The sequence below is a fragment of the Protopterus annectens genome, chromosome 11.part0 (assembly GCF_019279795.1).
Source record: "Protopterus annectens isolate FY-2018-M chromosome 11.part0, PAN1.0, whole genome shotgun sequence".
In the NCBI taxonomy this organism is placed as follows: domain Eukaryota; kingdom Metazoa; phylum Chordata; order Ceratodontiformes; family Protopteridae; genus Protopterus; species Protopterus annectens.
In genome coordinates, this window is record NC_056745.1 from 982346889 (window position 1) to 982371745 (window position 24857).

Sequence of the window (24857 nt, forward strand, 5' to 3'; positions counted from 1 at the left end):
CAACATTTTATTCAAGCAACTTTCCAAAAATATACAAGCAATGTTTAAAATGTGTCCCTGGTTTTTGGCCTTTTGTTCCCCCCTCCAAAAAAAAAAAAAACTGAAATTGAAAATTAGTGCAAGAAGCTGTGCAACGTGCCTATGGCTTTATACTACTGTTATTTATATATATATGTATATATACATATATGTTGTGTGGGTGTGGAAGTAGACTTTTATGATGGAAATGTTCTAAACTGAGCAATTTTGTCATTATTGGTTCATGCATTTTTTTCATTGCCTACTGGAAAAACATTCAAACAATAAATTTAAAATGCGCTCTAACAAGTGAGCTGTCTTGTACAAGGAATATAATTTAATAAAGTCAGGAAGGTGCATCAAAGAACATGTCTATGTTGTTTTGTGTGCAAGGGGCCAATGATTTGAAAACAGCCCAAAGGTAATCTTTATCCACCACTGTCCAGATGCATTTTCTTTGCATGTGGTGTGGGTTTCAATGCTGTTTCAATGAATGTGAGTTTCAAGGGCAGAGAAGTTTTAATGCCAAGTCTATTTTCATTGTGGGGCAGTATTGCTTTGTTTAATTAGCAGATGTCTATTAATGTTTGTGCAAAAATTCAAATCATTGTAGAAGTAAAGTAGTATGCACACATTAATGTTTATGGTAAATGGGGTGAAATAGCCAGGTAATGGGACATTGGGATGGCTGCAGGGGGACTCTGGAGTCATATTTTGCTTGTCTGTTGTTCAGTTTGCATTTGAAAGTTGGCATCTCACAATTCCATTGGAGTGGGTGGGGTAATGTAATTATGTATGCACATTTTATGTTGATCAGCATACATATTTGCACCTATTTTTCATGGGCCTTGTCCAGATTTTTGATGTTTCCAGGTTGAGAGGTATGTCTGCATCAGTCTTGAAGTTTCATGTTTGTTCATAATCTATGATAACTTACAGTTTTGTCAAACGTTGCACCGTTGTATTTTTCATATGCAAATCTCCTTTGGAGGATATCACAGTTTCCTTTTTATAGCAAAGTGAACTATCACAATTTCCTTTTTAGCAAAGTGAATAACTGAAAAATTGAACCAAGTATGCATGTTACTGAATAAGTGTTAAAAATGGAAGTTTGCTGTTAGAAAGAGGCTTTGTATAATCTCTTAAATAATGAAAAGGTGAAACAAATGTTGTTCTAAAATGCCTTCGTATTGCACTAATCTCTTTCATCTGTTATACTTAAAAAAACATAAAATGTTCCTCTTGCTACCTAGTTTTGGGGTTGGAAGAGACAACGGGCTTATCATGAAAATGTTACTATTTAATATCCCAGGAATTTCAGAGCATGAAGGATGTGGAACCTCTAGAGGAACATTTAAGAGAAGGGCACTGCAGCATCAGAGAACACCTTCGCACTAAGCAGCATTTCTGGGCACAATTTATAAGCGGAAACTTTGAAAGAGGCATCTATGCAGCCTAGAAAGCTGGACATTAAGCTATGTTGACTTTGGTTGTCTTTTGTAATTTCAGGTGTCTGGATGTAGCAGTATTAAAGGATAAAAAAGAACGATGCATTGCAGATTGTAACTCGGGTAATAGAAGATGCGGTGAAAGTCCAAATCATAGTCTGTTGGTGGAAACTATGGGACAGTAAGAATGTAAGGATCTGTTTAGCAGGGACAGTTTCTATTCTCATCCTCTAGGAAGAGCAAATTATTGGCTTGAAAATTATATTAGAATGGCGATTGTTTTAACTATAACAGAATATGGGGACAGAATTCGATCACTACAGGTGCTACACTTAGATTCAAGCAAGAAGCAGATGAATGCAAGGGAAATGATGTGAGATATTAACCTTTGAGAGAAATTATTTTGATGTAGACTTTGATGGTGACGGGGGGTGTAGCTGCATCAGGTATGCACTGAGGCTTGATAATCCTAGGATACAGGGAAGGAAGGAGTGTAAAAATTTTTTTGGGGGGATAAAAATTGACATTATAGAGCAAGATGATGTAGTATTCAGGGGGAATGTGAAGGGTGATCAATGGGATGTATTACCTTCCTGCAATCAAGTCAGAGAGGGAAACAGAGAGAGGATAGATGCAATGTAGACCTGGTACAAATGTAAAAAGAAAAAGAAGATAAAACATAAAAACTCCATAACAGGAGCTGGAGTGAAAAGAAGCAAGTTGTCTTTTTGAGGAATTTCAGATTTTCAGAAGTCAAATGTAATATACTTGGCAACAAGCAGAGGAAGAGAACTATAGAAATAACTAAGCAAGAAGGCTTGAGTCATAAAGTAGAGGATGCAAGAAGAAATGTGAGGATATGGGCATAGGATGTTGAAGAACAGAGGGAATTAAAGGGGGGTCATTAAGAATTCCACTGGCTAATGGCAACCATTTGGAGGACCATGGTCAGTATCGGAAAATATTTGGCCAGTAAGACAAAGAAAGGCAGCATTTTATTCTTAGGTATATGGTGCAAAAAGGAGAGCAGGAAGATAATCAGTGAGTTAAAAAAAGAGATGGTTACAAATCATGGAAGCATGTGAGAAGACATTATTTTTCATCAAATTACTTGCTTTTATGTTTAGTAAAGTGAGAGTGACTATGGTGCTGGTGTGGAATTCAAGGGATAAGTATATAGAAGCATTTTCTGTGGAGGAGAGATCAAGTTAGCGTACATAAAATAAGGCAAGGGTTGCCGCTATGGATACTCAAGAATCTGTAAAAGATATTGATGGAATCTCTTAAGTGAATTTAATGGATCCCCTAGTGACAAGGTAGACATAATGGATTGGAAGTGTGCCATGGTATTCTTCTGCTTACTGAGGTCTGGGACCATGCAAGGGAAATAAAGACCAGAAACTTGATCTCATCAATGGGGAAATCATAGAAAAATTCTGATAGGAAAGCTAGCAAGATTTTTAGAGACCAGAGGTCTTGTGTGTGTCAACTAGCATGGGTTCACAGTCTTACATATCCTATCAAATCAAACTGCTCTTGTAATACACTTGTATAATGATGGACTTTCAGACCGTGTTTGGCTCCTGGACTTAAAAAATAAAATGTATGGATCAAAGCGCCAGATACCGAAAAATACTAATTAATAAAAAGTAAGCCTAAGTTTGCGGGTATTTATTTTAAGATAGGGTGTTTTCATCAAACTTTGTACAAAGATGTCTTCAAAATGAATAGACATCTTCAATGTCAGAGCTGTACTAGTGTATCTGAATCATTCTGTTTCCTATTATATTTTAAACTATTATATGCCAAAATGGCCATCACAACAGGGATTTGCCATAGTGACATGATTTTTTTTATTAAAAACTTGATCTTTTTTGTCCACAGTGTAGTTTTTGTTACCTTAATGTGATGCACATACCTAGGAAAGTAACTGGTATTTTTCCTACTGTATTTAGTTAAAGTAAAAATGCCATGAGTCATTGTGTCTGGAAGCAGTGGTAATGTTTCTGTTTCACTGAATTACACGTGATTTATATTTTCTTCCATACAAAGTAAGTAAGTAGTAAGGTTATACTAAGTATTAAAAACTGTAATTTATATAGAGGATTTATGATCAGGTCGCCAGTAGCAACAAGAATATTATGTGTATGAGACACAGATGCCAAGAAATTTACTTTCAAGATGAATCGTGGCATCCATGTCAAGAACAAATAATACTTTATTAATACTGGAAATCTGATCATAATTCTTTGTCGTGCATGGAGATGTATCTGCTGCATGTACTACAAATTAATGAAGAATCAGATTTAAAAAAATGTAATATGTTTTCCTGGCTTTGAACGTCAGTAAATCATTGGTGAGGTGGATGACATCCTTATGTACTCCCTGTGTAAGGGAAGCAGTAATAGTCAAAATAGTGGATGTACTTTAGTAGACAGCAAGGTGAAATGGGAGTTGAATCAAAGCAGTTTCATGCCTTACTGCTGCTGATGTTCATCGTGCATACAGCTGCATTCATTACAGATGGGTTATCCTGCCGTCAGGCGGGTCCTCGGTCGGCCGAATTCCAAAGTCTAGGTCCGGCGTCGGTTGTCATCGCTTCTTCCCTGACGTCAGTGTGGCAGGGGTATAAAAGAGGCAGCCGATGCCATTTTCTTCAGTCTTTCTTGCCGCGCGGTGCCCGAAGCAGAAGCAGTTCGCAAGTGCCGGTCGGCCAGCTCCTGAGATTTACAAACAGTATTTCAGCCGAAGTCTTCTTTAAAGCTAAGTACCCCATTGGGGAAACTTTTCTTGCCTCAGTCCGATGTCAGACAAAGTTAATAATTGCATTTCTTGTGGGAAGCAAATACCGCATAAGGATTTTCACTCTTTCTGTATACCTTGCTTAGGGCCAGACCACGACGTCTCGGCCTGCCGTTTTTGTGCTAGGTTCAACAAGCACACTATTAATCACCGGGCGGAGTTCGCCCTTCATTATTTTGGCAAAAAATGTAATTATGTCATGTCGTCGGATACACCGACGCCAGTTTTAGGAAAAAGACGCAAAGACAAGGACCGACATCCGAGGTCCGCACCGAGTACTGAGACCACGCTAAGGCTGACTACCGGTTCTCTGGTTCTCAGCGAGGTGCCTACACAGCCCCTGACTACCGATGAAACTATTTTACCGGTGTCTTCAGTACCCGAGGTCGCAGGCTCCTCGGTCTCCATTCCCACTGCAGATACCGACGCCACTCTTGGCGGGGAAAATGAAAATTTAGGGAGGCCTGCCATTTCTGAAGGCGTCTTCAGGCCTACCACCTTCTCTATTAAAGCCTTCACTAAATCTAAAGCTACCATCAAAACTAAAAAACAAGGCCCTCAGACCTCCTCCCAAGGCCCCATGCCTAAAAAACAGATGCTTAAAATGGCTGAGGATTTGATAACTCTCATCAGGGGTTCTCAACCCCCCTCTGACAAAAGACCCAGATTGGAGGAAGACTACCCTTCCTCAGACCAGGCTTCTATTACCTCAGACCATTCTGAGACCCAGGATTATGCCTATTCCCCTTTTGAAGACTCTGATGCTGAGGAGTCTATTCCCTCAGTCTCCCCCCCTGAGGACTACTCTTTTGGGGAAACCCTGCATACATTGAGGGAGCACTTCCACTGGGAAGGCCAAGATTACTCAGATTCCAAGAAAAGGCTCAGGGAATTTCTACTGCTCCCCCAGCATAGGCCCCTGGCTATCCCTCCTGTTTTAGATATTTTGGATGATGTGTACATGAAGCCAGTCTTAATCCAGATTCTTTACCTCCAGCCCCTGTTAAACCAGACGGGTATTACCGGGTTCCTGATTCTCACCAGTTCCTTTATAAAAGCCATACTGCTGACCCAGAAACAATTTCACAGGGTCCCAAGAGGATAAAGGCCTCTACTGCTAAAAACCCTTTACCTTCAGAGAGAGATTCCAGAGCATTAGAAAGGTGGGGGAAAAAGGTGTATACATCAGCCACTTTAACCATGAGGGCATTAAACTGTCAATTCCATATGTTAAAGTACCAGCAGTTTTTGTTATCTCAGTTGAAAAGCAAAATGACACAAACAGAACAACCAGATTTGAAAGAGTTGCAGGATTTGTTGCATGGAGCAGAGCAAGTGGGTAAACATACCTTGCAGTGTGGTTTTGATGCTTTAGAGGCCTCATGTAGAGCTGCTGTCACAGGGTCTGTCATACGTAGACATGCTTGGCTCAAAGAGCAAACCTTACCAGATCATGTCAAAGCAAAGTTATTAGATGCACCACTTCAAAAAGATGTATTGTTCGGTGTTAAAGCTGAGGAGGTACTAAAGAAAATGGAGGAAAAAGCAAAATCTATGCAAACAGTTAAAGATTTCTTGCAGGTGCAACCTCCACGCTTCAACAGAAACTGGCCTTCAAAAAATTGGTCCTTTCCAGCCACAGACAGACCTTAAAGGGGCAGATACAGACGCCCAAGGGGTAGAGGACAACCTCAAGGATCTTACAGAGCTAGACAGTGGCATGCACCAACCCCAAGAGGTGGAGAAGATAGGCCACAGTCATTTAGAAAACAGACACAATGACTTCCCCCTATGCCTGCCAAACAAAGCTATAATGGCAGCACCTTTGGGCGGAAAACTGGCATTATTTTCAAAAAACTGGCACATTGTTACAAAAGACAAATGGATTCTGGACATTATAGACAGAGGCTACAGGTTCCACTTTCACACCCTTCCAAAAATGAGAGGCTTGCCAAACCTGCCACAAAATCAATGGGCAGAGGCACAAAGACAAATTTCCGCTCTCATGGATATGAAAGCAATTCAAGAAGTACCTGCAGAAGAACAAGGTCAAGGTTTTTATTCCAGACTATTTCTGGTACCAAGGAAGGACAAAGATTGGAGACCCATCTTAGACCTATCCATCCTAAACACATATCTACAGGTACCAAAATTCAAGATGCTCACATTACAGCAGCTTCTTCCCATGCTGGGCAAGGAGTCTTGGCTGGTAACGTTGGACCTCAAGGAGGCATACCTGCATGTCCCTATCAGACAAGATTGCCGAAGATACCTCAGATTTCTTGCAGGTTCAACCCATTACCAATTCTCTGCATTGCCCTTTGGCTTATCTGCTGCGCCCAGAGTGTTTACGAAATGCCTGGCATCAGTAATTGCCTTCTGCTGACAACAAGGAATACAAATCTACCCATATCTGGCTGACTGCCTGATCCAAGCGGACAGCAAGGACATTCTATTGCAGCATCTGGCGTTTGTAATAAAACTGTTAAACTACCTGGGATACACAGTGAACAAAAAGAAATCAAAACTAATACCTTCTCAGCAGATAATTTTTCTGGGTGCCAGCTTAAATACAACCACCCAGATGGCCTACCTCACGCCAGACAAACAAGGGCAGCTGTCTCAATACTTCAACAAAATGGCAACTTTAACCAGACTAACTGCAAGGAAAGTCCTGCAGGGTCTGGGATTCTGCAATGGTACCTAAAAAACTTATGGTCTCAACACAGCCACAGCTTGGAAACAATTATACCACTCATTCCATGCCTACAAAAGGATTTTTTGTGGTGGGCTCAAGCATGCCAAAGAAACACAGGTCTCCCTTTCTGTTTACCTCAAGCAACTCAAATCATCACAACGGACGCCTCAGACTACGCTTGGGGAGCACACATGACAGATCAGTGCATTCAGGGAAAATGGTCCCAAACAGAGAGGCACCTACACATCAACCAAAAGGAGATGCTAGCCGTGCAAAATGCCCTTATGACCTTCAAGGACCTACTGCATCCAGGCCAGCTATTGATAAGGACAGACAACACCACAGTCATGTGGTACATAAACAAACAGGGGGGAACTCATTCATACCCCCTGTGCAGGCAAGCCATGACCCTGTGGAACACAGCTCTGGAATTACAAATTCAACTACAGGCACAATTCCTGCCAGGGAAGGAAAACACACTGGCAGACAACTTAAGCAGAAACATGACAGACCCACACGAATGGAAGTTGCATCCTCAAGTTTTCTCAAAGATAACTCAAGCATGGGGACAGCCAGACATAGATCTATTTGCTACCCACAGAAATTACCAGTTGAAAAAATTCTGTTCAAGGACCTATCATCCACAGGCCTGGAAAGTGGACGACTCTCCTTCAATTGATAACATTGACAGTCTATGCCTTCCTGCCTCTTCCTCTACTGACCAAAGTTCTATTAAAAGCCAGAGCAGAGAGGCCACAAATGATTCTCATTGCTCCAGACTGGCCACAACAACACTGGTATCCTCTCCTAAAGAGCCTGTCACACTCACCACCATGGATCCTACCTCTAGTTCCTCTTCTGTTGTCCCAGCACAACTATAAAACCCTTCACAGCCAGCTCAAAACCTTAAATCTAGCTGCATGGAGAATACCTTAATTTCACAACAGACTCTCCTCTCCAAGGAGGTGCAGGATGTCATCTTGGAGGCCAGAAGACCCTCTACTAGAAAAACCTACTCCGCCAAATGGAAACGATTTTGTTCCTGGAATCAAGAAAAGGGCCAGAATCCTTGGGTAATAAATATACCTCAAATTTTACAGTACCTAGCTGAGATGTTAAACAGTGGCCTTTCCTTCTCCTCCATCAAGATCCACGCTTCAGCCATTTCTGCACAATACAATACAGATCCTCCTTTATTCTCACATCCTCTATTAAGGCAGTTCCTCAGAGGGGCAAAAAATATAAAACCCCCACGGAAACCACCAGTCCCAGCTTGGGACCTCAACTTCGTATTGGAAAAGCTGACCCTGCCTCCTCTTGAGCCGGCTTCTTCAACAGAGCTACAATACTTGTCATGGAAAACAGCCTTCCTTCTGGCTATTTCCTCAGCACGCAGGGTTTCGGAGCTACAGGCCCTCATGGCTGTGCAACCATTCATCATTTTCCATCAGGACAGAGTTTCCTTACGAACCAACCCTACCTTCATGCCAAAGGTTGTATCCAGTGTAGCTTTGAATCAGACTATTCATTTACCTACCTTTTATCCAAATCCACAGGACAAAGGAGAGAGACTACTACATTCCTTGGACATTCACAGACAACTTCATTATTACTTGGACAGAACAAAGTCCTTCAGGAAATCTGAGCAGCTCTTTGTGTCCTATGCTACAGGCGCTCAAGGAAAGGCAATTTCCAAACAGACAATTTCAAAATGGATAGCCCACTGCATACGCTTTTGTTATTCATTTCATGGAAAATCTGTGCCTGTATACATCAGATCCCACTCCACCAGGGCTACAGCTACCTCTACAGCTTTCCTCAGGGGGGTCCCTACCAAGGACATTTTGGAAGCAGCTACTTGGAGTTCAGTGCACACTTTCTCCAAGCATTACCACCTTCCACTATATTCTAAATCTAGAGTGGGCTTTGCCACAGCAGTCCTGCAGGGCATCCTAGCCCCTCCTAGTTCCACTTAGTACCTACCACCCTTACTTAGCTTTGGGATTCTACCCATCTGTAATGACTGCAACTGTATGCACGATGAACATAGTACAGTTTTGTACCTACCATAAATGTAGATGTTCGAGTGCTCATACAGCTGCAGTCCAGGTTACCCTCCCTCCATCCCCTCTTAGGACAGGCCTTATGACAAACACCTTTATCATACAACCTATTTGGGGTATTTGCTTGCAACTACTGTTTTCTGATTTATCTACATTGCATGTTTGCATAATATTATGTTTTGCCTTCCTTCTGGGGGAACCTGACATCTGGGGCAAGAAAAACTGAAGAAAATGGCGTCGGCTGCCTCTTTTATACCCCTACTGCACTGACATCATGGAAGAAGCGACGACAACCAACGCCGGACCTAGACTTTGGAATTCGGCTGACCGAGGACCCGCCTGACGGCAGGATAACCCATCTGTAATGACTGCAGCTGTATGAGCACTCGAACATCTACATTTATGGTAGGTACAAAACTGTACTTTTTCTGATAGGTGCAAATGCAATGTTAACAGTGCCTAGGGTGCATTTAACAATTGTATTTTAGCCATTTTTTTATTGTAATCATGGTACTCCATACACTACAGACTATTTCTAGCCCCCACCCCCATACACGTTTAGAAGCACTCTAATTAATACAGGGAGAAGAACTGTTCTGGGATAAAGTTAACTACTTTAGAGAGTGGAGTTGTCCTTTACAGATAAAATATTCTGCTTTTATTCTGAAACAGAATCACCTAGTACAAATTGTACAACTTTTTAAACAATATAAACTATTTTCTGTTATATGATAAGGAAAATGGTTGTTTGTCATTTGTTGACGTAAGCAACTACTTTGTATTGTGTGCTGAAGAAACAAATATTTTCTTTTTAAATTACTTACAGACAGTAAAGATGCATAAACGTAGACCTAAGGATAATGACTCCTACATTAGTAGACCTGAGGGAGTAGCAGTTTACTGATATATTACCATTTTCTATGCCAGAGGAAGACATTGTACCAAATGTAATAGTTTCAAACTGATTGCATTCACCAGGAGAATGGTTTGTGCAGTAACAGTCAACCATATGGCCTTTTAGAAGGAAAAACAGTGATGCTTTTTTGTATCACTTCATTGGTCAAAGCCTGCGTAAACCTCTTAATGTTATTTGCTTGTTTCCATTTCTGCTGTTGATTGCTATGCATCAACATCCTGAGCCTCAAAAATACAAAAAAACAATGTCTGAAATCCGGAAGGGCAAAAGTTACCTTCACATGTTTGCACAAGGAGCAACCCACCCCCATTATGGGAGCAAGCACTTCACATGCCAAAACTTATATATCTCCCAACTCAATGGTCACACTAACTCAGAGAAGTGACAAATATCCCAAAAGAAGGGAATTAGTGCTGGCACATCCAGAAATCACACCATCAATGATTTCCCATGGAAAACAGTGATCAGCGTTCTCTTTTGTTTCAGCTACTGATGCTCGAAGAATTTCACCTTGACCACATGCAGAGGAGACCCCATTTCCCATGTAGAGCTACTGTCACTTTGTGCTGTACCTCAGACTTACACAATGGGGGCAGTTGGATACATCAAACTACTTAGCTTCTCCAGGAACTAAGACTATTACCTTGATGTTCAGCTTATACTTTCCAAAATGGGTCTGTGATAATCTAACTTATTTTCTAAATAGAAGTCAGCACTGAACATGAAAAGAGAGAGAGAGGTCTTTAAATATGTTATTAGCCTGCCTTTATTTTAGTTAACATCTAAATCTGCACTGAGCAACTTGATAAAGGTGTTTTGGAATATAAAATAGTTTCTCTCTGTAGAATAAGCTGGTTGCATTTTTAGTGGCAATGCTAAATCTGTGTATAACACTTTGACACTTGCTTGGGGGATATTTCTTAGCCAAACTGAGAATATGTATACAGTGTATGATGTTTAAACAAACACTGTTAAGGAAGACAAAAAGGATGCTATGGAAGTGCAACAGTATTCTGTGCAAAAGTCATATTGATAGGTGAGTATTTGCCACAACAGTTAGTGCATGTGTGTAGTGTGTAAAAATGTTTTGATGAACTTTATAAAAAATACTCATGTCAAGCAGGTTTCTACCGATTATCCTTTTATTGTAGAGTTCATAATAAATATGATTGCATTTCTAGCTATGGCAAAGGGGGATGTACAGTTCTGTAAACAGTTATGAACAGTGGACTCTTGTATTCTTACAAAAGTAAACTTTCTTGATCCTCTTACTATTCTTTTGTTTTTAACAGGTCAAAGAGTGGCTTTGTTTAAACTGCCAAATGCAGAGGGCAATGAACATGGAAATGTCTTCAACACCTGTTGGTAAGCCGCAACCATCACAACCCAGACAGCCGACGGTTCCCACTGTACAAAAAGCCAAACAGCCAGTGCAAACATCAACAGCAGGAGAAAAGAAAGTCCAGGAACATGCAGAGAAAAAAGCTGACATGCAGAAAACTGAGCACAGAAAACCCGCAGAAGCTAAAAAAGCACCTCAGCTAATTAAACAGCAGTCACTGCTGCAAAGTCCACCTTTAAAAGCTAAACAATCGATACCTGATTCTAAGGTTGAACATGCACCACAGCACAAAGACAAAAAAGAACCAGAACATACTGGACCAGTGGATCAGAAGCCACTGGATACACAAACACAGGCAAAGCCAGGTGTTACTGATGCTCTTGGACATGAGACTGCAAAGGTTATTTCTGAGCCTCATGCCCCATTAGTTTTACAGAAGGAGACTCAAAGAACTGCAGATGGTCCTTCAGTTGCACAGATGAAACAGGGAGACCAAATGTCTGTTCAGTCTAGTGCCATGAGGCCAGTTCAAGAGCAGCATGGAAAAGATGATTTTAAGGCTGGAATGCAGTCTGTGCCAGGTTCTAAAGGGGATATTCTTCATGGGCCATCTAAAGAGCCTACACAAAAGGTGGCAGGGACATTGAGGGATGTTACTGTCAGTGGAGGTGCTAAACCATATGCCAATGATTTGCCAAAAGGACAGAAAGGAACAGAACCTCCCAAATTTGGTCCTTCACAAATTTCTTCTCAAGCATCTCCGAAGCCTCAGGAGCAACCAAGACGTTTCAGCCTGAACCTTGGAAGTATGACTGAAACACCAAAACATCAGCCTTTAACACCTCAAGAAACAGTAACTGGAAAACTCTTTGGATTTGGTGCTTCTTTTTTCAATCAAGCCTCCAGTTTTATCTCACAAACAACCCAGTCTGCTGCACAGACTCCAAGTTCGGTGGCAGCAGCAGCAAAACAGCCAACCCCCACTGGTTCTCCAAAGACAGCACCACGTGCACCAGCCAAAGAGGCAGTTCCTGTCACACCATCTCCTAAACAAACCCCCGCAAAAACAGAAGGAAAGCCACAAACAGCAGCAAAGCCTATCCCAGCCACAATAGGTAAACCTACAACTCTTGCTACTGAAGGACCACATATAGCACCTTCTAAGGATGAAGGAGGTAAAGGCCCAGTGGATAAAGTTAAACAACTTCCCAAAGTAGTGGATGAATGTAAAGAACTTCCCAAAGCACAACAGACAGAAACATCTTTAGTAGCAACTATTTCTACATGCCCTTTGTGTAAAACGTTATTAAATATTGGTTCTAAGGATCCACCAAATTACAATACTTGCACTGAATGTAAGAGTATTGTTTGCAATCTCTGTGGATTTAATCCAACACCTCACTTAATTGAGGTAAGGAGCTTCTACACAGCTTATTTTTATTTTGTTATGACTAGTTTGTTGTTGTAGATTTACACTTTTGAGACTTTTTTTTCCATGTAACAGTGGTGATTTCGCTAAAAATTAATTTGCCTTTCAAAGTAGATGTGTCTATGCTGTGTTTCAGAAAACAGGATTATGATCCGGTTACCGATCATAACTGGCTTATTATGTATTCAAGACATGGATGATGAGAAATTCACCTTAAGAGCAAAGCTCAAGGTGAATCTTGGCTTCCATGTCGAGAACACATAATAATGGGTTATGATCAGAGACTCAATCATAACTCTGCGTAGTGCATGCTGTTTTACCTGTTCCATGTACTACTAGTTACAGGGAAAAGAACACTAAGTATTTAGAGCTGTAAAGCACTTGGCAAGAGCGATCAGAAAGACAGCATTACACGTTTTCATATTTTACAAAGAAAGTCAGGGAGAGATTATAGGCAGAGACAGCTGGCAGAAAGAAGGCTGCTTTTAGTTCTAATGCTCTTGTTTGCTGGCCAATACTGGCAGGTGTAACTGCATAGCACAATACCCGATCTCAATAACTGAAGCAGGGGTTGCTTAAAATTTAAGATTGGGTCTCATACTATAGAAGTGCTTAACTAGTTTGTCTTTTTCCAGATATCAGAGCGTAGTCAACACACTCCATGCACTACGTAGAGGGTTACGATTGGGTGTCGTTACTGTGTGTTCAAGACGTGGATGCCAAGAAATACACCTCGAGAGGAAAGCCTGAGAGATGGGACTTGTCATCCATGTAGAGAACTCATAATAATAGGTTATGATCTGTGAAACCCAGTCATAGCTCTTTGTAGTGCTTGCAGTTTTGTCTATCTGCACCAAAAAACAACAATGAAAAAAAATAGCCAGTAAAGCAAGTTAAAGCACTTAGTTAGTGTTGTCGCATAGACAGCAAATAAGGAAAAAGTCAGGAACAATGTTTAAATACTGCCCTACTTTAAATAAATTACTTACATACTGATGTAGGAGAAAAGATTCAAAGACTGAAGGGACTTAAAGGAAAATCACTTCCTCAATACCAGACCATAACAGCAGTTAAGGTATGCATAATATTTGTTACACATCTTTGAAAATGTCGCATTTCGGTCTCATGATACAGAAGTGCATAACAGGTTTATTTTTTTCCAGTTTTGGAGCATAATCCATGTTCTATACACTACAACATATTTATGAAGAAGCAGTCCTGATTTTTCTGGCATAACTAAGAATAATGACAGAAAGCTGGAATATAAAGGAAACTGCTTAAAATGTAGTTCCTTTTTGTTGTTTTAAAGAAAAAACTAATGGCAACAGTAATGCACGTGAAGGTAACATTTCATGAGAGAGAAATAGCGCTTACAGATATTTTCACTGTGGCATTTACTTGTCAAATGAAAAATGGGTTTCTTTCTGATTTATTAGCTACTTATACTGTATGTAGGCATGGTATACAGTATACAGTTGTATTCCTAAGCTGTTTGTTGTTGTTGGATTGCATTCAGCCAAATATATGATATAATTAATTCTGTGCTATTTCATCACCAAATCTGCTCAGTTTTATGTGCTGGATTGCCCCTTCATTTCTTCCAATATATTTCTGCACTCTGTTGCAAATCTTTTATATCACATTCCTCCCCCTAGCTTTATGTTTTCTCAAGTCTTCAGTTTTCCTTTGTTAAGTGTTGTTTTGCTCATTTGCCAAGACCAAATAATATTCCTGTGTCATTTGAGAAGATTTTAACCATTTGCAAGTATTCTTCCAGGTGTTTATGTGATGAACTCTACACTTGTTTTATAACAGCTACAAAAAGTAGTTGAGATGTCCTTTGATGATTTTCTTGGAGCCAGACAGAAACCATGAACAAGGCTGTTAAGTAAACAGCTGAACAGATTAAAAATAGATCAAAATAGTAATTGTGACAAAGAATCACCCTGGAGTATTCCACTCTGGATTTTCGCACCCTGGCTAACAATTTCTACTTTTTTGTGGTTCAGTTGCAAAGTGGTTTGCCATTTCTTCATAGTAACTGCAATAAAATGTATTAATGTATGATGGCTCTTCTGTATCTGTCAGCATTCTATAATACATGACTGAGGAATACTATGTTTTTTGTAATCTATCCATGACATACTGAGTTTCTTTTTATTTTTATGGCTTTAATAAAAAAATGTTCATTAGTTGCATATGAATCTATTTTATTCATCTTTAGTTCTATGGCCATGATTGAATTTTATCTAAATGACCATATACTCTGTCTGTAACACTCCATGTGCATAGTTTATATGTTGTTGAGAGACAGGTTATTGGGTGATTTGCAAGTTCACTTTTATGTACAAGTTTTCCTCATTGTTAGCCAGTCCAGTGTCATTTCAGGATGTACATATACACAGTTTTACTCAATGCTTAATCACAGTGCAAAGATGTCAATACCTTTAAACAAAAGTTAGATATAGCATCTGGGCCCAGCATTTCCCATTTGGGAGCCTTTCTTAACTTTATCTACATCTCAGTAGAAGTTATTTTGTTCCAAACCATATCTTCTACATCATAGTGTCTTAATTGTTATTTACTTCTTTTCTCCACTCAGCCTCCATTTTGTGCTCCACTGGGTCCCTCATACACATTTCTCCAGACTGCATTAAGTTCCTGTATTTTTGGTGGTATCTCAACTATTGCTGTTATCTTAACTAGCTCCAAATAGAATTTCTTTGGGTCCTCCCTAAACTTCTTTGTAGCTTTTCTTTGCATTTCTGAGTATATTTCCTAAGTTTATCAGCCTACACAGAGATTTTTAATTTATTGTTAAATTTAGTATAACTTAAATCCTGATATTTCTTGATGTATTTTTGTTTTAGCTCATTCACGTGCCTTATTCTTTAGTTTGGTTTTCGTTTCTACAATTCTTCCAATAATAATAGTAATACAAATGTTTTGAGTGCTTTTGTGGTGGTGATCTACTTATTCCTTCATTTTCCTTTACTAATTTATACTTTTTTGGTAATATTTTGTCTGTTATTAGTTTCGCTGCACAATACTGTATTCAGCTAATTTCTATTACATTGTGTGGATCTCTCTTTATGCTTCCAAATACTTTATTAATTTGGATTATTAATTTTTTGACAATGCATGTTTTAATCACCTTTATCAGCCTCTCTGTCTGTCATACATATTATTATGTTTATCCATTTCTATCAAATCCAGCAGGTCTTCTCTTAAATTATTTTCTTCCTGATTGAGATTTTCTTCTGTGGTTTGTGTTTGTTACTCTGTCTGACTCTGCATGGAAATAATTTGGGTTTGCAGTGACTGTGACATTTTGTTTTGTGAAACCTCTTTACTGCCTTCAACATTTAACTGCAGTAACAAGTAATTTTCTCTAGTACATCCTCTGCTTCTTTTTCACCCTGTACCTCTTTTAATAAATCACCATTCTGACGTGGCTTTTACATCTGGGATTCTTATTCACATCCTTCATTCCGTAACTGGTCTATCACTTCGTTTTTAATTTCCTCCATCACTGTATCAAACTGCTTACTTGTTACTGCATTAGACTTCTGTGCTACTGTTCTATTTCTATTTGACTGCATTTGCCTGTATGTATTTTCATATATGTTTAACTTTGCTTTATAATTATTAGTTAACTCTGATTTCTTTTCTGCATATAAACTATGCCATATTAGTCCTCACTTCTCTCAAGCTAATTCTTATTTAATATTGCAAATACCTGTGGACTTTTTTTTCTCTCCTAATACTTCATTTTTGTTTCCTTTTCCAACTTTCTTGCTGTTTTCTTATCTACATGTTGTTTTTATTCAGTCAGTTAATGATCTTAAATTGGCAACTGTAATTTTTGCCATTTTTTTTTTATTACAACATTTTTTCTATTCTGTATTTTTTCCTTGATCTTACAATGTAAACCCTTTCTGGGAACTTTGGGTTAGTGACACAGAAGGAAACAAAACACAGTTTTGTTTTCGCCCTCAAGTGTCCATTTCTCCGTTTCCTGGTATCTTGCTTGGCTAACCATTTTTTTTTTAACTTTTTGTAAACTATTATTTTTTTATTGCCACAATGGTGCCTCTTAGACCATCTGTTTGATCAGGGCCTACCACTATAGTATATATCCTTTAAGGACTTTGCTCAGATCTTTCTACCAACTGTGGCCCTAGTGCCATTGCTTTCTGTGGACTATTGCTTTTAATGCTATAGTGGGACCTCTTAGATAATCTGTTGAATTAGGGCCTAACACTTTGACAAGATCTCTTTTGTCCTTGGAAAACTTTACACTAACCTTTCTACCAGTCCTGGTGCCTTTGCCATGGCTGGGAACATTTTTATTCTGGATGAATGCACCCAGCTTCCCTTTTTCCTTACTTTTTCCACAGTGCATGACAGACATATATAGCAGTTTTGCCTTGGTGGGATTTAGTAAACAACAGGCCCGCCACATAAAGGCATCCACCAAGGTGAGAAGATGGTTTCAGTTCAAAACAAAACCTCATTTTCCTTTTCTTTGTTTGCACTGAATTAATCTCTCCATTCATTTTCTTTAGTTTGGCCGACCTGTTTTTGCATCATTGCAGTTCTGGCTATATTTTTGAAGGTTTACCTTTCACTTACAAAGTCATATTAGTCTGGATGAATAACAGTAGGTGACCTCATTCCTAGTCTGTAGACTGTTCTCGGCAAGAATAATTTATAGCCATCATTTAACATGGATTTGGGTCTATATGACCGTGGGTCTCTGGGATCTCTGCCCTTCTTTGCTATAGCCACTGTTGCACCCTTCTTCACAACTCACTCTGTTATACATTATACACATGACTCTAGCAAGCTATTTTTGTCTAATGTTCACACTTTTACTGGGACACCATCTAGACTTGGGGATTTCACACAAGGTGATTGATGGAAGGCTCGCTTTATCTCTTCTGATGTAATGCACACGATTAATTCTACACCATCATGTTCTCTGAATTGAGCCAGCCTAATTTCCTCTAGAAAAGTTGTATTCTACTCCCCTTGTTATCTGCTCAGCTTAATATTACTTCTCATAGTATTTCCTCATAAGTTCTAAAATTTGTTTTTTTTTTTTGTCTCCTTAGTTCTTTCTTCTCTTTCTCTTAAGTTTTATTACAAACCTCTTGATTTTCTGTTGACAATATTTGCAGTAGTTGTTTTGCACTTTTTGAACTAAAATCAACGCATCTCTGGGCCAATGCCATCTTTCTGTGCTGACATACATACATTTGCTTCTCTCTCCTAGCTTGCTTAAGATGTTCCCTGTCCTGAACAATTTGATTGCCCTGTTTATCCTGCAAGGATTTAATTTTTTTCAAAGGCTTGCCTGCATGTTTTAGTACTCTTTCACACATCTCCCTTTCCTTTTCTTTTACTAAATATTGCAGTTTTGGTTTCAACACATCTCAATTCTCAGCTATTTCTCCAATTTCTTCTTTTAAGACAACTAGGTCTTAGAAGCTACTTGTCCAGTAGATACAGTTAGTAAAATTTCAGTCCACCTTCTCTCCTTACCTCCCATCACCACTGGTGTACCACAAGGCTTAGTCCTTGTTCCCCTTCTCTTTAACATTCTCTCCAGCACCCTCCATACATCCATACAACAGGATTCCTAAACAATACACAGATGGCTTCATACTCATATGCACATCAAACTACCTGGCACATCTCCAAAAAATTACTCCTGAAGCTTTAACAGTCACTGAAACATGGCTTTGTAACTCACATCCCCCCCCAAAACAACAAACTACTATTTTTCCCCAAATCCCTTTCTCATGAAAAAACAAAATTTAAAATGCTTTTTTTTAGTAATATAACCATTAAAGTCACTTCTCATATCGAATTATTAAGGATGTAGCAGATTATGATCTTAAATTCAACCTGCATATACAAGATTTACAATAAAATATTACCACAAACTAGGGATTCGTCATAGAGTGAAAAAACTTTATCTCCAAAGCAACTAAACGCACACTTGTCAATACTTACCTCCTCCTCTCTCTACTTTATGGTGCTCCCATCCTTAGTAATCTCTAAGCTTCACAAAATCAAAGCTTGAACAATGCTTTGAGAGTTGCTAAATTTGCAGCAAATACACCTTTCAGAAGTCCTGCATAGCACTTACAAGCTTAAATTGGCTGCAACTACTACCCCATGAACTAACATGCAGACAATTTCTTACCATCTGTAAAATTATCCAGCATCCATCTCCTTGTCTGGCACTAAATATCATTCTACACAACTGTATTCCCTATCAGTCATTATGATCCAGTGAGCAAAAATGGTTCTCTGTCCGCAAACCTATTAAATCAGCTGGGTATGGTCTGTACTCATAAAATCTTCTTGGTTTACTATCACATACTCAAATCTACTCCGAGTGTTAAGATGTCTGAATCACATGTTTGGAAATCTCAACATCGAACACAAAAAATGTCAAAGTCAGCATTTTATTAAAGTCGAAATTTCAAAAATGTCGACTTTACTGAAATCCACAAAAAAGCTCACACCAGGGGTAGTGAAGTAAACAAAATTGTAGTCCAAATTCAAACACAATGCAGCAAACAGTGATGCAGCAAGTAGTGATAAATCCAACTTTGAACTCCAAGTTTAATACAAATTCAAAATGTAAGTGCTTTCGTCCCTTAAAACATTAATACAGGAACTTCATCAGACACAGTACTTAAAATTCAGCTTCCTTTTAAAAGGTAAAACTTGTGACCTCACTTCCTCTCCTCCATTCATCTACAAAAAAGTTTGTAAAGGGCCACTGAAATGCCAGTACAACACGGTAAGAAAATACATGCATAAAACCACATAAATAATGCCATGCTGTACAAATACAACACAATAAAAAGTTACATTTAAAAAATCACATAAATATTACTGTAGTTTGTCATGCAATCTAAACATGAAAAACAGTGAATGTAAAGTACTCTGTCTGATGAAGTTCCTGTATTAATGTTTTAAGGGACGAAAGCGCTTAGCTTTGAATTTGGATTAAACTTGGAGTTCAAAGTTGGATTTATCTCTGCTTGCTGCATCACTGTTGTTTGCTGCATTGTGTTTGAATTTGGGCTACAATTTTGCTTGCTGCACTACACCTGGTGTGAGCTTTTTTGTGGATTTACTGGATGTTCATCATGTTTCACTGTTGCAGTTCCAACAAATCGGTTATCTGGCAACCGGTAGCCCTCAGTCGGCCAGAATACCAAAGGTAAGTAAAAATGACGTTGGTTGCCATCGGTTGTAAAGGACGTCAGGGTGTCTGATACAAAAGGAGGCAGCCGACATCACTTCCCCAGTCTTCCTTGCCATGGAGCCCGAAGCAGAAGCTTTTCATGCATGAGTGCCGGTCAGCGGTTTACCTTTGTTGATGTCCAACTATAAGAGTTGGAAGTCTACTATAGCTAAGTACCCCGTTGGGGATCCTCTTTTCTTGCCTTAACAACTGTCAGAAAAAGTTAATAATTGCCTTAACTGTGGAAAGCAGATTCCCCATAGAGATTTTCATTCCTATTGCATTATTTGTTTAGGCCTTGACCATGACATTCCCAAGTGTGATCTCTGTGCCTCCATTAATCCACGTACTATCTGTCGTCGGGCTAAGATTTTGGCTAAGCATTTTGGAATTTGGCCTATGTTCATTGGTATGGCATCTGCCAGTCTTCAGGCTTCAGATGTTCTGAAGAAACGTAAGTATAAGGACCGTGATAGGCCTCAAAAAGCTAAGTCCTCGGATGAGGTTAAGTTGGTCGTCAGTTAAGCGGTAGGCAGTGAGACACCTTTGCAGTCCACTGATGTACAACCGCAGGCCTTGATTGAGTCCAAGTCCCTTAGGCCTTCAGCCTCCGTTTTGCCTTCTGACCTGTCGCCGGTCACCTCTTCTGCTGGAGCCGGAGCCACTAAGCTGACTCCAGTGTCAGAGGCCTCCGTTTTGCGTTCTGACAGCAAACTTCTTCCTTTAACCTCTGCTGCATCTTCGGCAGTTGCCAGGCCTCCCGAGTCCTTCAGGCTTGCAGGTAAATCTTCCATTCGTAAGCCTGTGAAAAGGCAGGCTCCCCGATTCTTATCTGTTTCTTTTCAGGAATCTGTTGGCTGATCCAGAGGTTATTTTGCAGGGCCCCAAAGGAGTTAAGGCCACTGTTACCAGGAATCCTGTTCCCTCTGACAGGGAGTCTAGGAACCTAGATAAGTGGGGCACAAAGGTTTATACCTCTGCCACCCTAGCTATTAGGGCTACCAATTGTCTTTGTCATATGCTGAAGTACCAGCAGCTCACCTTGGAGGCTATTAACTCTAGGATAGCAAGTGTACCTCTTTTGGCAGAGAGTAAAGATATGCAGGATTTACTGAATTCAGTCAGTCTGGTCAATAAGCATTCTTTGCATTGTGGTTTTGACATTCTTGAGGCCTCCAGCAGGGCTATGGCTACTGGATCTGTTATTAGAAGGCATGCTTGGCTCAGAGAACAGCCTCTTCCAGAACCTGTCAAGGCTAAGCTTTTGGATGTACCTTTGCATAAAGACAGTCTTTTTGGCAGCAAAGCAGAGGAGGTACTGAGGAAGATGGAGGATAGGGCCAAGTCCATGCAAACTTATGCAAGTTCACCCCCCTTGCTTTAGCAGGAATTACCCTTCCAAGAGTTGGACCTTTCCTTATACCAGCAGACAGAACCGTTCCAGGACTAGAGGTTACAAATCTTCTAGGGAGCAGGGGGCTACCTTTCAATGGTCTAGGTGTTGGCAGGCTTCCACTTCTAAAGGGTGAAGCTCCAAGCCTGCATCTCAATCAAAACACTCTCAATGACTTTTTACAACTACTGCCTGTTCTTGCTTGCAGGGAGCGTCCATTAAGTGGAAGGTTGGCCCTTTTTGCAGATGTCTGGGCCACTATCACAGATGACAAATGGGTGCTCAGAACGGTGTCCTTAGGGCACAAGTTTTCTTTCCATACCTTTCCAGCTCCCAAGGGATTCTCGGACGTTCCTCCAAACCAAAGGTCAGAAGTAGAAAAACAAATGTTGTCTGTCTCATCTGGGAGCAATAGAATCAGTCCCTGCTCAGCAGGTAGGCCAGGGATTTTATTCCAGGCTTTTCCTAGTTCAAAATAAAGAAGGCACCTGGCATCCTATCCTGGATCTTTCCATTCTGAACTCTTTTCTTGTAATTCCAAAGTTCAAAATGCTCACTCTACATCAGTTGCTACCACTTCTAGAAAAGGATTTCTGTCTGGTAACCTTGGATCTCAGAGGCTTATCTGCACATTCCTATCAGGGAAAGTTGCAGGCAGTACCTTTGTGTCAGAGTTGGCAAGAAACATTACCAATTCTGTGCGCTGCCCTTTGGCTTATCTACTCCTCTCAGTGTCCTCACAAAGTGACTGGCCCCAGTCATTGCTTTTTGCAGGCAGAAGAAAATTCATATTTGCCTTTACTTGGACGACTGTCTGATTCAAGCAAGTTCTCAGGAACAGCTATTAAAATATCTGGAATTCATAAAGACTTTTCTCTGTTCCCTGGGTTACACTCTCAATGTGGAAAAATCAAAAATGGTACCATCCAAGGAGGTAACATTCCTGGGAGCGAGTCAGAACACAGCTGCCCAGATGATATATCTCACCCAGGAGAAGCAGATAACTCTTTCAGTTTACTTCAAGGACTTGACAAGCTTGTCCCAGCTCCCTGCAAGGAACTACCTGCAAGCTATGGGATTCATGGCATCTTGTATTCTCATGATTCTGTATGCAAGACTGCATATGAGGAAATTGCAATGGTACCTCAAGAACATTTGGTGTCAACACTCAGAGGACCTGGATGTGATGATTCCTCTGCTTCCATCTCTGCAGATGGAGTTTCTATGGTGGGCAGCAGCCTGCCTACAAGACAAAGGCATGCCTTTTTGGACACCTCTTGCCACTCAAGTTCTGACTACAGATGCATCGGACTACACCTGGGTAGCACACCTGGATGGCAGATGCATACAGGGACATTGGAACGCCCAGCAGATGCACCTGCACATAAATCTAAAATAGTTGATTGCAGTTCAGCAGGCCTTACTGGCTTTCAAGCATCTTCTTTCTCCAGGAACCCTGCTTGTCAGGACAGACAACACTATGGTCATGTGGTACATCAGCAAGCAGGGAAGGACTAACTCTTACCTTCTGTGCAGGCAAAGCATGAATCTTTGGTCCATGGCAGCATCCCTGGACCTGCATCTTGTAGCTCAGTTTCTTCCAGGAAGGCTCAGTGTTTTGGCAGACCAGTTGAGCAGGCAAACCCTGGATCCTCATGAGTGGCAGCTGAACAGAGCAGTCTTTTACAGCATTATTCAACATTGGGGCACTCCTCAGGTGGATCTTTTCTCCTCCCCAGACAACCATCTGCTACCTCTGTTTTGCACCATACAGCAGCACAGTGGATGCTCTGTCCTTCCTTTGGACATTGCTATCAGTGTACACCTTCCCCTCCTCTTCCTCTTCTTCTCAAGAGTATTAGAGAAGATCAGGGATGACTGTCCAAGGACTATTCTTATAGCTCTGGACTGGCCCAGACAGCATTGGTAACCGCTGCTTCACAATCTCTCCCACCTTCTTCCTTGGCATCTTCCTTTGAAGCCAGATCTTTTGGTTCAGGAAAGGGGAAACATTCTACATCCTCATCTTCAGTCTCTCCATTTGGCAGTATGGCTCATTGTACGACTCCTTCCCTTTTTTCCTCCCTTTCCCAACAGGTGATTGACGTGCTGAGGGAGGCCAGGAAGCCTACCACTAGGATATCTTATGCTGGCAAATGGGAAAGGTTCTCTCAATGGATACAGGTTAGAGGGGAGTCTGCTTCTCAACCTACCCTTCCTCTGATCCTGAATACCTGGCTGATTTGCTTCAGGGTGATCTTTCTTTTTCCTCTATCAGGATCCATGCTTCAGCCATCTCTGCTCATTGTTCTCTTGAACAGCCCATTTTCTCTCATCCCCTGATGAAAGTGTTCCTCAGAGGTGCTTGTAATCTAAAACGTCCAAGAAGGGCACCTACTCCAGCCTGGGATCTTAATTTTGTCCTGGAGAAACTCACTCTTCCTCCTTTTGAGCCAGCTGCCTCTACGGATTTAAAGTTTCTCTCTTGGAAGACCACCTTCCTCTTGGCTATAACTTTAGCAAGGAGAGTTTCGGAGCTGCAAGCTTTGATGGCCATGGAGCCTTTTCTTATTTTCCATGCAGATAGTCTTTCTGAGGACTAATCCCTCCTTTATGCCTAAGGTGGTTTCCAGCCTGACTCTTATACCTTCCTGCCTTCTTTCCTAATCCTTGTAATAGAGGTGAAAGGATCCTACATTCTCTTGATGCACATAGACAGCTCAGGTTTTACCTGGAAAGGACAAAGGACCTTCGGGAATCAGCACAGTTATTGGTCAGTTTTGCCCCTGGAGCCCAGGGCAAGGCTATTTCTAAACAGACCATTTCTAAATGGATTGCACATTGCATTACTTTTTGTTATTCCTTTCATGACAAAGCTCCACCTCAGGGGGTTAGGACCCACTCTGCTAGAGCGGCTTCCACTTCTGCAGCCTTTCTAAGGGGTGTCCCTACTAAAGACGTTTTGGAGGCTGCCTCATGGTCTTCTGTCCACACTTTCACAAAGCATTATAATTTGCCTCTGTTTTCCAGAATCAGGGCAGGATTTGCCACTGTGGTGCTGCAGGGCATTATCTCCAACCCTTGATGCTGTTGGTTCCTCCCCCTTTTTTTCTCTGGGCTTTGGTAATCAACCCATTTGTTAGGACTGCAACAGTGAAACACGATGAACATAGTACAGTTGCATACACTTACCATAAATGCAGATGTTCGAGTGTATTCACTGTTGCAGTCCTGGTTTCCCTCCCTCCTTCCCCCTTTTTGTGGTCCTCTCCTATTCTATTTTCCTGAGGTACAGGCTTAATTTGTTTTTTATCAAATTGTTTTTTGATTTCAGCTTTATTTTCTGGGGGCTCCTGACTGTTATGGCAAGAAAGACTGAGGAAGTGACGTTGGCTGCCTCCTTTTGTATCGGATGCCCTGATGTCCTTTACAACCAATGGCAACCGATGGCATTTTTACTTACCTTTGGTTTATTCCC

The 24857-nt window shown here is 40.6% G+C and overlaps 1 protein-coding gene across 2 annotated transcripts in view; it reads left to right on the forward strand.

The window, feature by feature from the left end:
- PCLO (piccolo presynaptic cytomatrix protein) overlaps window positions 1-24857 on the forward strand; it is a 2606742-nt gene that overhangs the window by 75855 nt on the left and 2506030 nt on the right. For both annotated transcript variants that reach the window (XM_044088356.1, XM_044088355.1), the window contains exon 2: window positions 11238-12698. In XM_044088356.1, the coding sequence (XP_043944291.1) occupies window positions 11238-12698 (1461 nt within the window). The remainder of the gene's footprint in view (window positions 1-11237; window positions 12699-24857) is intronic.